Genomic DNA, 14525 nt, shown 5'->3' on the forward strand with positions numbered 1-14525 from the left:
TCTTTATTCATGTGATTTGCTATGTTCCCATTCCACACAGCCATGTTCACAGTAGAATATTCTGGTGGTAGCAGCTCAGTCTGTCTCCCTGGCCAACCTCTTAGCTCGTCCTCAACTCTTCTTGCACACGTGCTATGAAAAGCCAAGGAATTCACACCAGGAACCTGGAGAGAAGCAGTCTGTAGAATGCTTGCTTTGCAAGAACCTAAGTTTGACTTTTAGAAGGCACGTTTACAAAACAAAACAGGGTTGTGGTAATTCCAATGCAGAACCTTCCTAAGTCGATGAGATAATTCTATAAATAAATAAATAAATAAATAAATACATAAAGTTAAAATAAAAAATGTGAATGTTGCTTGGGGAATATCATACTTCAAGTTGTCCTATGGCTCTGGTTCTGCACACATAGTGTGAAGGCCTAGGTTCAATTTCAAGCAATATTAAACACACACACACACACAACTTCTGACTCAGGGATAGACAGTACTGCCACTTTTTTACACTACATTTCACTAACTAGTTTTAGTTAACTACCTCTAAAGAGACTTTCATATACATTTCTGTGGTCTCCATCATCTAACTTCATCTGAATGTACAATTTAGGATCTCACTATCCAGGTTTTTATTGAAAACTTTAATGTGACAGAAATGTGTGATGCTTAGCATGTTCACTAATGCCCAGCACATGTGCAGACAGGGGGCATAACTTGTATACCTCTAAGAAGCTAATCGGCTTTACATAAGCCTTGCACCACACATGTTAATTTTCATCCTTTTGAAGCAACACCCAGACTTAGCAGCACTCTTCTTTAGCAAAGGGAGAAAAATCAAGACAAGCCTTTTCTTCTATCCTGCACATCTGAAAGGCGAGGGAGCGTGAGACTAGGTGCACAATGGAAACTGCCTCTTGCTGGCGACACATGCAATGGATGTGGCCTCCAGTGAGGGGCAGCCTGACCTTTCTCTAGTAGGGTACTACACGCTGGTAGTTCAGGGCAGTCCTAGCGTATACCTGTCGTCTTTATGAAACCACTGTACAGCCATTCACAACCATCGCCAGCTGGATATATCTACGGTTATCTGAGGCAAGCGCCATTTTAAGGAGGACTGTCCAATAACTGGAATATTCAGCCCTAAGTCCAGATGTACAAAGCAAGGACAGGAGACACCAAAGCTGAAAATCAGTTTCTTCTCTGCCGAGCTACATCTGCAGAGATGCCCAGAACTAACAGGAGAAATTCAATGAGGAAAGACAGGCACAGCAAGCTCACTGTGTGACTCGAGAAGTGAAGACGGGCAAGCCAGTGTGAAAGGGTTCAGAGGACCCTGTTGTCTTAACCAATGTGTCCCCTAAACGTCTCCAAAGTATAATACAGACAGGCTATTTCTTTTAATTAAAAATTCAATAACATAGACACATTTTAGCATCACAGAACATTTAATTCACACCCATCATCAGACACTGTGATCATATTGGCCACTTCCACTGGTCAGCAGGCGGCTCTTCCACCAATGGCTCCCATGGCTTCCACTGCAACATTTTTCTTGCCAGACTAAGCTCTTTTTCAGCCTGTTAATTTAAAAAAAAAAAATTGAAAATAAGATCATCTGATTAATTATTTCAGCAATGCCTGGAAATTAACTGCTAGAACACAGACCTTCAGTCAGGATTCCAAAGACATGATGTAGTTCACCATCAAATACTGAGTATTACACAAAGTTTCATTCACAGTCACTACTAAGAAAGGTAGTGAGCTCTGAGATTGAAATCTGCAGGAATTAGTGTTCACAAGCGCTTAAATACTTAAAAGCTTGTCTTCACATCAGTGGCTTTCAAATTCCACCCAAGGTCTCACTTAACCACAGGCTGCAAGTCGAGACCAGTACTAGATGCCCAAGTACAATGTTCAATGCACTTTACCTGAAGAATCACCTCTTCCACTTCACCGCCCTGAAGCAAGTCTTCTAATTTTTTAACATCTGGTTCCTACAATTTTAAAGAAAAAAGAAAAAAAGGTTAAACACAGGAGCATATCTGAATATTTTAATATCCTTCATGCTAAAAATCCACTTACAAAAGCCCTTACAAGGCCAGGCGGTGGTGGCGCATGCCTTTAATCCCAGCACTTGGGAAGCAGAGGCAGGCAGATTTCTGAGTTCCAGGACAGCCAGGGCTATACGGAGAAACCCTGTCTCAAAAAGACAAAACAAAAATAACAAAACAAAAAAATAAAAGCCCTTACAAGTAATTGTTCTCTCACTATGGTCTTAAAAATGTTCTATCAAAATTTGATAGAAATCTATTTCACTTCTGTATTTCATTACTTTTATCTTAATATTAAATATTTTATCTAAATATTAAAAATTATTAAATACTGGCATTCTTAGCAAAGGTAAGACATATGAGGCACAACTTAGTCTTTCTAAATAGATTTTCAAATATTTTATCTTTGTAAATATTTTCTACACTTACTGTAAAAAAATTAACAATAAATGCTATCATATGATCAAAAAACCTCTTCTGGGTATATACCAAATAATGAAGAATAAATAACAACATTATGGCAGCGACAAATTACAACCCCAAACCAGAAATAACTTAAATTACCACCAATAGAACTGATCTGTTAATTATGGCACTGAGATATAATAGAATATAATATGGCAATGATAAGGGGCATAATCCAACTATATGAAACAGCACAGATGATTACTCCAAATATACTATTAACTAAGAAAAAACAGACATGAATAGGTATATGAAAATCATTCCATTCCTAAAAAGTTTAGAAATAGGAAAAAAATCAAAACAGTAGTATCATTAGGAAGGTAGTAACTTTGGAAGAAGTATTTTGGTGATGTGCAAATGTCCCTTTTTTGGTCTGGTATTAATTAGAATATATTAATTCTGAAACTCCATCAAGCCCTACACTTATGATTTCTACATATTTTAAATGTACATTATTCTATACCTCAAGAAAATTGTTAATAAGGAAGTTTTTTTCTAACAGGCTGAACTTTTTTTTAAATCTAAACACTGTCATTTATACATATATAAGTAAATAAGACAGTCATTATCAATCAGGGTGTTTTTGTTCCAAAATGAAATGAAAAGAGCATTAACGCTAACACCCTTTCACTTCCGAAGGTATAGGAAAGCGGAACAGGCCCTTGCACCCATGAGATAATAATGTTCAAGTGCTGAACTACGCCCTCAGGATTTTGGAGCGTGCACACTCAAGCAGGTCAGACAAGGTAAGGGTCAGTCAAGAAAGAAAATAAAGAAACCACAAAAATCAAGCTGCATGGAATCCACAGAACTGTCATCAGCTTCAAACTGCTGAAGTGTAAGGCCTAACAAGATGATGGTAGATTAAGAAAATAAACACAAACGAGATCTTAGCAGACCTTACAGACCAAGTCACAAGTAACCTGTGAGAGCGTACGTAGTTCCCACCACAACTCTACTCTCCAACTCCATCAGCTGAAGCTGGATTTCAGAAACCCAACTCAGAAAGAAACATGGCACAGAAACCCACAAGATCATTCCTCAACAGGAACAAGACATAAGATTTACATTCTATCACTGGCCATGAGACACTGCAAATAACTAATTTAAAAGCAGCTGAAGTGACAGCAAAGGTCTTAGATTCCTATGTGAAGAGGTGACACAGAGACCTGTGACACTGGCTGTGGACGAATCCAAAGACTTAATAAGTGAAAGGAAACTCTGAGGTAAGTGGGAACCAAACTAAACATCCCAGACTACAGAAACTGCAATAAAAGGGAAGGGGGAAAGAGAACACACCGGATAAATAAGGGTGATGGAGAGGGAATCTAAGGTAGTGGGAAGGGCTCACAGATGACAGCAGAGACACTCTTATTCTGTGAGGGAACAAAACATCAGCTCGTTTTCTTTTAGCAAACCAAGCTAACATTAACCTCCAAAGTTTCTTCCAAACTTGGCAAGCTAAAACTCAGGTAAGTTAAACCTCAAACTGCTATTTAACTATCAGGAAGAGGACTTATTGACTGGCCTTTTGGTAACCTAGTAATAATTCATGTTCTGTTATCACCTGTGCTTGGGTGAACAGTTTATTAATTCCCCAGAGTCTGAAATAACTATGGGGATGAAAATTCAGCCACAGTTCGACAGAGTTCTGTGCAGCATGTCATTTCTCTCATGTAGTTGGCCGCCATAACAAAACACAGACTGGATTAAACATTAGAAATTCCAGCTGAGCCAGGTGACACAGATGTGTGATCTCACCTATTCTGGCTACTGAGGCAGGAGGATTGCAAGCATTAGGCATGCCTGAACCACACAGAATAAGCTCACGTTCATCCTCAGCACTTTAGTGAAAGTTTGGTTTTGTGTCAAAACAGAAAGTAAAAGGAGGGGTTGGGATACAGATGGTGTGCTTGCCTTACTTGTGAGGGCCTAGGTTCAATCTCAAGCACCATTACACACACACACACACACACACACACACACACACACACACACACACACACACACACACACTTTTCTAATAGTCAGAGAGAGTAGAAGTCCAAAGTCACTGTGACGACACAGTTGGGCCTATGAGGATTTTCCCACGTCCCAGACAGCTATGTGCTATGTGCTCTTACAAGTGTGTTCACTTGCTGGGCACTGGAGCGCAAGGGACAAACACTGGCTGTCTAGTGTCTATTTTATATTTTATACATGAGCTAATCCTTACAGGTTCAGGGCCCTCCCCTATGAATTTAACTTTAATTATTTCCACTGATGATTTACTTCTAAATAAAGCAAGACTATACACTAAAGCTTTGACATACACACTTGTGAGGACAGAGTATTCAGTGTCAGTGACAACACTGCTCACTGTAGCTCTGGGTAGGTTTGAAAACCAAATGTAGCCCTCTTCCTATACAACAGAGTGCTTGTGTTTACAGTACTAGCTGAACCCAGGGCTCATCCCACCCCTAGCCACACCTCTAGCCTTTTATTTTCAAACAGAGCCTCACAAAATTACCCAGTCTGGCTTTGCACTTCCTCTGTAGCCCAAGGTGGACTGAACTTGTGATCCACCTGCCTCAGCCTCCCTAGAAGCTGGGAATTATAGGCCTGTACCATCAGGCCCAGGATAAAGTACTTTTTAAAATAATAATCCTGATAGCTTTCTGTAACATCACTACCACCTCTTGTGCTTTGTGCTTCTCTTGTGATTAGAGATCAGGTGGATGACTCAATAGTAAGAGGTAACTGATCACTGACAACCAGACAAGAAAAGTGGTACAAAGCACACTGCAATGGTCCAGTCTACTGCCTGCCCTCTAACAGTGCTTTATATACTAGTCAGTCAAAATACACATTTGCTGAACGCAAAGGAGAAAAAGCAGAACTGCACTAAGGAAGAATAGTACAAACTGAGAGCTAAAACAAGCAACCGAAATACTCCTTACAAGCCATACTGGATGTACAAACAAACCCAACAAAACCAAAATGACTTTTGCTACTTACCGCTTTAACCATATCCAGCTTCTCATTGGTGATCTGTTCTGTGTATTTTCTATAGGCTGCATGTTGAGGAAAGTGCTTCAGAAGATCAAGAATCTTTGTGTACAATATTGTTAGCCTCTGCAAAAACAAACCACATGCATTTCAGCAAGCTGAAATACCGCCAAAGTTAGAACACATTTAAGTATCTTACAGGAAAAACTGAAAGAAGAGTCACAATTTTAAACCGAGCTTTCTTAGTCAGTGCACAAACATGACCAAGTTGGGGAGGAAAGGGTTTATTCAGCTTACACTTCCACACAGCTGTTCATCACCAAAGGAAGTCAGGACTGGAACTCAAGCAGGTCAGGAAGCAGGAGCTGATGCAAAGGCCATGGAGGGATGTTTCTTACTGGCTTGCTTCCCCAGGCTTGCTCAGCCTGCTCTCTTATAGAACCCAAGATTACCAGCCCAGGGGTGGCACCACACACAAGGGGCCCTCCCGCCTTGATCACTAAGTGAGAAAATGCCTTACAGTTGGATCTCATGGAGGCATTTCCTCAAGGGAAGCTCCTTTCTTTCTCTGTGATAACTCCAGCGTGTGTCAAGTTGACACACAAAACCAGCCAGTACAAGGGCTTTACTAAAGTTCATTTTTATATTCAATCTTACTCTTTACAACCTAAGGAAAAGTGGTATACAAATATGGGAATTCCTGCTATATGTAATAACATATAAAAATTATGTGTGCATATATCAAAAGTATAATAAAAAGTGAAACTAAATTAACTTATAGCTAATGTCCTTTTTTGGAAATCAAATAATTTATTAAAAGCAGAATTTCTAATCTTTAGGTAATAGGTACTACAAATTATATATCAGAGATGCCAGGACTCTAGGCAGCGCATCAAGGACAGCAGCAGATGTAGAAAGGAGAAGCCTGAGCCTACCAGAGAAGCTGTTTGTACTGTGGATTGCAGAGCCTAAGGAATAGTCTACTCAAGCCCTCAGGAGCCCAGAAGATCTCGAGTACATCCTAGATGTCAGACACTCAGCTATTTACACTGTTGGGCTTTAGTGTTCCACTGATCTGGTTCTAATTGTGCCCTGTTCTTCCCTCTTGGAATAAGGGAGTGAGTATGTAACTTGATTAATTTTGGTACTGTTTTAATTCTTACCCTCTCAAATTTATGAACATAATGCATATGTTCATCTTTAATATAGTATTTTATTAAGTTTTAATCTGATTCAAATTTTGAAGTTTTGAACAAGATGGGGAGGGGGTGGTGACTGGAGAGACTGCTCAGTGGTTAAAAGCATTGGCTGTCCTTCTAGAGGATTTGGGTTCTATTCCCAGCATCTACACGGCAGCTACAACATCTGGAACCCCAGTCCTAGGGGATGTGACACCTTCTTTATTGGCACTAGGCACATAAGCAGTGCATATACACACATACACACAAATAAATTGAAAACAATTTTTTCATTTTTTGGGATAAGAATGCATCTAGTCTTAGAGAAATTCAGAGGGGAATCAGAATGATCAGCATAGGACAATGAAAAGAATAAAAAACTAACTGGGACACTTCTCACAGTAAAAAGAGACTACTCATTACAGCACAGAAGTAAGCCAGAGCTGTCCTCTCATCAGTAATCACAAACAATCACCACTTCTAAAGAACATGTTTCTTTTTTCAATAAGAATGAAATTTTCAGTGTTCCTATGTAGAACGCACCATGTGTTGTTTGGATATAAAGACAGACTGGACATGGATCCCACTAATGTGTTTGTGTGTGTGTGTGTTTATGTGTGTGTACATAAGAGACTGTATGGTACAAAACAGAAGAGGAAAAGATGATTAACATCATAAAACACAAAATCAACTTATGACAGTCCAGGGTAAGATACAGAGCAGGGAGGGGGCCACTAAACAGAAGAGCCACCAACGTGCACTCACACGCCCCGCCCCTCTGCCTGGCTGCCTAGACAAGCCTTCTGTCCATACGCCCTCGTTCTTCATCCATAAAATGTGCAGAGCTTTATAGGATGCTGGATCAGAGCAGTACATATTGTCTCAATCTCAGTATTGGCATCCGATAAGGGAAGAATCACTCCAGCAGAAAACAGAATGATTCATTTAAAAAAAAAAAAAAAAAAAAAAAAAAAGGACACATCTGAGAAAGAGCTTGGGGGATAGCGAGTTGGAAACTTGAAGATATTTGAAGAAATCATTTACATAAGAAATAAACGGCAAAAACCACCAAGAACACGAAGGAAGTAGCACAGAACTCTACGGCTGTGCTGTGCAGTAAGCAGCTACTGGGCAAATACAGCTGTAGAGCACATGAGATGAAATGAACTCAGACTAAAATATGATGGAAGGAAAACATACTGTAAAAAAGGCTACAGACTAGCATCAGTTTTCATACTGATTATATAGTGAAATGGTAGCTATGTTAATGTTAGGTTACATTGCAAAAAATAATTTAAAAAGCAAAAACAAAACCCCAAACCTTTCTTTACCCTTTGAAGCAGGATCTTACTGCTGCGTAGCCTGGACTGCCCTCACGAACCACTTTTAGTTTTTTATATTAAAAAAAGGAAGTACTTTCTAGAAAAATCTTAGCTTACATACTTGGTACTCAGATCTACTAGAAACCACTCTACAATGCAAGCAGGAAATTAGGAAATAAGGCAGGAGAAAAGTTAGATTACATAGTGTTTTATATCCCAAGTCAAAACACTTGGGTCTTTTTGTGGGGGAGACTAAAAGACTTAAGGACAAGGTCTGTGTTTAAGAAACAGGAACCTGGTGGTCGTAAGCCAGGGAGCAACAGACCCAGGACAGGAAGGCTGGGAACCACGCTGCTGCAATAATGGACACGGGCTTAGGCTGCAGCAGCAGCACTCAGCGCAATTCACTGTTTGAATAAATATGAAAGGAGAAGGTTTTGATGTTAATAACAACATCCAAAGTCAGAGCTGGGGGCAGAAAGATTCATCAAGAGAAATTCAACCCATAGAGGAAGAATATCTAGAAACAGAGAACTGTGAGTTCTGCTCTCCACAAGTCTAAAGATCATAAGGAATGGAAGAAAGCCATTCATTACTCTCTGGATACTATGTACTAGTCAGAGTTCTAGCAGTGAACATGAAATAAAGTCTTTGTGAAACCTGGAACAGGCAAGATACGCCAGTGGCCTGTAGTCTGTAAGAGTCATCTGGACAACCCCTAAAATAAAAAGCCACGGGAGGCTTTTAAAGAAAGATTCCCATACCCAACACGTTTTAGCATTTGCAAATCAGCTGAAAGCAAGCAAGGAAAAGCAGTTCCTAAAGAAAAGTGATTCTCACAGGGGTGAGGCCTGTGAGAGCAAATGGTACTAGCCAAGGCGCAGGTGAGATGTGTTCAGAGTCCGGGTAATGTAGGGGCGGAACCCAGAGGACTTCCTTAAGTGGCAAGTCAGATGTGAGGTGCGGCAAGCAATCCAGGACCGTTCCAAATGAGACATCTCACTGGCTATGCTAAACCTGGCCACCTGCCTGACACAGAAGAGAAGATGTTCACTAAGAAGAGCATGTGTGTAATATATTACATACATACATACATACACACACATGACTAAAAAAGGTTTGTACTTGATATGGAAATATAAAAGTTAACTGTTGTCTGTACTCCATGAGAGCAAACCTAAACTTAATTGTCTAACAGCTGGGTCTTCAATACTACAACAAAGTATAAACATGGAGAACTGAAGGGACAACTGGAAAAGGCCAAGGATCAGGGGGGAAGACAATAAACAGCAAAACAAACAAACAAAAAACCCAAAAAAAGAAACTGAGAGGCTCTAACCTCCAGTAAACAAAGTACTTAAAGCAGATTATCAAGGGAATCAAAAATGCTGCTCTTGGGTCAGCGAGAGGGCACAGAGGGTAAAGGTGCTTGCCGACAGCCCAAAGACCTGAATTTGATCACCAGAGTCTACATGGTGAGAGAAGAAAACCAACTTCAGGAAGTTGTTTCTGACGGACAAATAAATAAACATAATAAGAATATTTCCAATACCACTCTTGGTACAATTAAGAGAAATGTGAGCTGACTAGAAGATTTAACATCCCTGGTAACACCGAAAAAGAACAGTTCTGGCGAGGTCTGGCTGAAGTGTATTCAAGGCCTAAGAAGCTGGAAACAGTGGGCACTGATGAGCTTTCGAGTTATATGTGTAGAAGGGAAGGAAAGAAATGGTGTAACTGCTGAAAGAGGGTTACATTACAGGGGTTTTGTTTACTTTTGTTTGGTCTTGGTTGTTTGTTTTTCCCCATTGAATCCCGAAGGAGGCAACTGTTAGGATGACAGGGTCAGCCAGTGTGTGAAATCCAAAGCAGAAGTGTTTTCCGCAGGGAAAGGATGGGAAATGAAAATGCGAATTTGAAAGGAGCCGAGCCTAGTCCACACAGCCGAAGCTAAGAGAACGCCATGAACAAAGTGTCTTAATAAAGAGGTCATGGCCAAGGCAACCTGGAAGAAAGGACGACACGGGATCGGCGAAGCTCAACGCTGCCCTTGCGGCAAGAGCTCGCGGGGGTTGTTGGCCCCTTGTCCCGTTAACCTTGCAAGAGCAAGGTCGCTCGATCCCAGCCTTCGTTGAGAAGGAAAGCCATACTTACCTCGTGTGGAGTGTCGCACACAGCCAAGCCCACCAGGCCGGTCGTCTGTTCAGAAACAAAAACAGGACCATGCTGTTTACCGTAATCCCACGCGTAATGGCGCGCAGGAAAACCAGTCCGCCCAGCCCGGGGCCGCCCGGCTAGAGCCCGCAGATTAGCCGACCCTCCCGACACAACTACGAACCCTGTCGCCCCTGCCGGGACAGCGGAACACTCCCCCAACCCGTCCTCTTAACGTCTCCACGCACGGATGAGGGAGACGCGGCTGCCTACCGCCCCATTCACAGCACCACGGTGACCTCCACAAGCTCACCTTCTTCAGCAAGCCCGCCATGACAGTGCCCAGAGCCTCCGGCGCACAGCCCTCTGGGAACCTCTCCCAGGCCCGCTCAATCGAGCATAGATGCTGCTCTGCGTCACCTAAGAAACCACTTGGCTCCAACGGCTCGGGCGGGGCAAGGGTAACTCACGCCCACCTAGGAGGGAAAGATTTGCGCCTGCGCAACTCATACTCGCGGCTCTTCATAGGGCTTTGGCTTAACCGAGACTGACGCCTCTGTTAGGGCTAAAGGTTAAAAAAAACGCTGCGACATGAAAAACTTCCAATGTAGTCACTGTAGGGACTTTGATTTTGCTAAGCCTTTGATTGGTGTTTTATCCGCACTTCCTCAGCTTATTGAAATGAGGGTGAAAGCAGCCCCTGAGCACCATGAAAAAATGCTCTCCCTCCACATGTGTGATTACATACTCATAAGTGGAAAGTATAAAGTGGAACCAACCATCGGATGCATCCGTTTTCTCCTGAGGAGACTGATGAATGAAAGGTTATGAAGTCATAGTCTTTGTTCCAATGGGTATTTATGAGGTCATAGTCTCTGTTCTCTGTCCCTCCTGATGCTAAGAACATCTGTCATTGTTGAGTGCGTTCTAGAATGTGGAATCACGGCTTTATAAAAGATGCATGTGTTCTTTGTAACTTTGGATTTCAGTGTCTGCAGGGCAGTATTTGCTAAAGACATCGAGAGTACACTTTGCTGATCCAGGCTATGAGGTACTACAAGACCAATTGCTTTTCGTGTGGTACAAAAATCAATAGGTTTCTGAGCCAAACCTTTGTAGAGGGGCACACTGTGAATAAAAGCTTGCTAGTGGTATTCTAAGCGAGAGACAGTAGAATTCACTATAAAGGGACACATCCCATGGCATCTGTGATATCAGAAGGGGATCTAGGAATGTTTTAACAAACATCGTAAGAATAGAATGTTCTGGGTTCTCAGGGTGTAGAAGTCGGTATGACCAACCCAGAAGAGTAAATGTCCCAATTCTGGGAATGACAAATGTTAGGAAAGTTTGTAAATGCCAGAGAGAAATTTGAGGCAGGGGAACTAGAGCCAAACTCTTGACCCTACTACGTATTACAGAATTTACTCTTCAGGCCCTCTAACCTCCAACCAGAGTTGGAGCCTATGGTTCTGCTTTTCGGTGATTGCGGGCTTTTTTGTGAGAGGTTCTGTCTTAGTTAGGGCTTCTATTCCTGCACAAACATCATGACCAAGAAGCAAGTTGGGGGGTAAAGGGTTTATTCAGCTTACACTTCCACCACTGCTGTTCATCACTAAAGGAAGTCAGGACTGGAACTCAAGCAGGTCAGGAAGCAGGAGCTGATGCAGAGGCCATGGAGGGATGTTTCTTACTGGCTTGCTTAGCCAACTCTCTTAGAACCCAAGACTACCAGCCCAGAGATGGTACCACCCACAAGGGGCCCAACCCCCCTTGATCACTAATTGAGAAAATGCCCCACAGCTGGATCTCATGGAGGCACTTCCCCAACTGAAGCTCCTTTCTCTGAGATAACTCCAGCCTGTGTCAAGTTGACACACAAAACCAGCCAGTACAGTACATCTTAACAAAATTAGGTAGTTAATGAAATCAGGGTTCTGACTCGACGGAGGAAAAAAAAATAAAACTAGGAAAAACACCTGAGAGAGAGAGAGAGAGAGAGAGAGAGAGAGAGAGAGAGAGAGAGAGAGAGAACCTTGGTGCCCAGGTAATGAGGAGGTCATTTGGCTGAGAGGACAGTTCCTTCCTTTGACGTAACTCTCTTCTCATTCATGGCATGTACCAAAAGTGAGAACCATGCCAAACCAGACAGTTTACACCCCTCTCCAAAACCTAACCAGCCCTGTTTGAGTCATTAAAGTAGAATAAGTTAACCAAACCCCAGACACTTGGAGATTTTTCTTTCATGCTATCTACTCAGAAACAGGCTCAACAAAATTAGTGAGCAAAATTGTCCAGTGTGACCATTTTCAAAAGGAATGAGCAGTGCCCAGCCTGTCTCTGACTGAGAAGGTGATATTTATGTGCAGAAATGAGACTGAGTACAGAATCGTTGTTACACAGTACCAGCCAAAGGACGCTGCAGCCAGAGGGAACTGTCAGTGTTAGGGTCTTTGATTTACCGAAGAATGATACTCCAGACTCAAATAATATGTAAGCGCAAGGTGTTTTATTCTGTGTAAGTCCAGCACTCTGGGGTCTCCCTTTACGAGATAGACAACCAAGTGTGCTCACAGGCCCGATTAAGCACATTAGGGCATTCTGGAGTAGATGACCCCTATCTTACTCCATCCCTAGGGTCATTACTGGGACATTGCGGTGGAAACTGCTGCTGAGGAGGCAACTAAGGAAGTCTAGAAACTGCTGCTGACCCATTGTCCTTGCCTTGGGCCAGGTGGCTGGGCAGCTTCTGAGGCCTGGACTTGCTTGGACTTGCCCACTTCTTGGAAACAGAGATTTAGGCCTAGTCTCCTTAACTGCAAGTTTGAAGCCTGTCATGGAGTCAGCCTGGCCTTCTCATAAGAACTGAGGACTGAAAGTCCTGTTCCCTGGACAGTTTAAAGCCCAAAAGTTTTTGACCAAAGCACCTTCTAGATAAATGCAAAACCTTCAATTGTTAGATCGCTCTGACTAAAGTGGACTCTCCCACCTTTCACTTTAGCCAAGCCTGAAATTTCCAAGCTGTTTTCCACTAGGAAAAAAGAAAGAAAGAAAGAAAGAAAGAAAGAAATAAAGAAAGAAAGAAAGAAAGAAAGAAAGAAAGAAAGAAAGAAAGAAAGGAAGGAAGGAAGGAAGGAAGGAAGGAAGGAAGGAAGGAAGAAAGAAAGGAAGGAAGACAAAAATGTCATGTTTACTAATAGCACTGGTCAAGACTTTTAAAGAGCTGTACAATGGATAACAAAACAGTGAATTTAAATTGTGGCGCCTGCTTTCAGAGCTGGCAGGAAAATGGAGAACACCTGGGTTAACCACTGGAGCAAATAAAACATCAGACCCTCCCTAATTCTTCCTAAAATTATAGAAAGCTTTTACAATGGTAAAGGGGTGCTCACTTCAGCAGCACCTAAACTAAAATTGGAATGATACCATTGTACAGGGTGAAATTTTCATACTAATCCACATGTTTTGAAAGCCTGGGTAAAGAATGTCATCATATGCTCCCCCACCACCTCAAAATTTCGTAGTGAACATAGCTTTGGGGTCTAAGAGTTTCCTTGTTTGTCATATAAAATATTAAATAAAACAGAATGTATAACTTATAGTAAAGAAAAAAATAATCTTTGGAGTCTTTATAGTTAAACAACTCACCCTTTCTCTGCTACAGTATAATCCTGTAATGAAAATGTAGTTGAAACATCCCAAAGCTGCCTCTTCCCTTCTCAGTTAATTCATGAGCCATACAGCTTTTTGACCAGCAGGTGGCGACAGAAGACAATGACAATCTTAAATCACTTAGATAATGGAGAATTTTGCTGGTTGTTTTTTGTTTTTGGTGTGTGTGTGTGTGTGTGTGTGTGTGTGTGTGTGTGTGTTCTTTTGCATGTTCTGGCAGAGTCATTTGTGATGAAATATAATCATTACAGCATAAAAGAGTCCTGCCCAGAATATCTCAGCATCATGTAGATGGTTGGGGAAGAAACTCTGTTTCAAATTAACAGGAACTGTATCAAAGTAGCAGGAACTCAGAGTTCACCTGGCATCATAGTGAATAGCAGTAAATAACTAAAGAAGCCACAATCGTGTGGCCTTGTATTATATTTAAGTACATTCCATCACATGCATTTTTAATACAGACCGTGAGACTGACTTACGGAACTGGAAAATATGGTAATAAAGGAGTCAGTGCATTGTCAGAGCCTGGAATGAGAAAGGGCAGGAGAAAGATGCATATTATTATAGTGTAACCCTGCTGAGCAAGGGGCATGACAGTGTCTTCATCAGGGTTTCTATCCCTGCACAAACATCATGACCAAGAAGCAAGTTGTGGAGGAAAGGGTTTATTGAGCTTACACTTCTGCATTGCTATTCATCACT

The 14525-nt window shown here is 41.7% G+C and overlaps 1 protein-coding gene across 1 annotated transcript; it reads right to left on the reverse strand.

Annotated features, from left to right (window-relative positions):
* Positions 1–1366: 1366 nt before the first annotated feature.
* Ndufa5 (NADH:ubiquinone oxidoreductase subunit A5) lies at positions 1367–10551 on the reverse strand. Its single transcript, XM_052173308.1, has 5 exons — positions 10465–10551; positions 10152–10196; positions 5507–5623; positions 1922–1987; positions 1367–1570 (listed from the first exon to the last, which is right to left on the reverse strand). Exons 1-5 carry the CDS (start codon positions 10483–10485, stop codon positions 1469–1471), a joined length of 351 nt encoding a protein of 116 aa, XP_052029268.1. The 5' UTR covers positions 10486–10551; the 3' UTR covers positions 1367–1468.
* Between the last annotated feature and the right edge of the window lie 3974 nt (positions 10552–14525).

This window comes from Apodemus sylvaticus, chromosome 2 (genome assembly GCF_947179515.1).
Source record: "Apodemus sylvaticus chromosome 2, mApoSyl1.1, whole genome shotgun sequence".
NCBI classification, from domain to species: Eukaryota; Metazoa; Chordata; class Mammalia; order Rodentia; family Muridae; genus Apodemus; species Apodemus sylvaticus.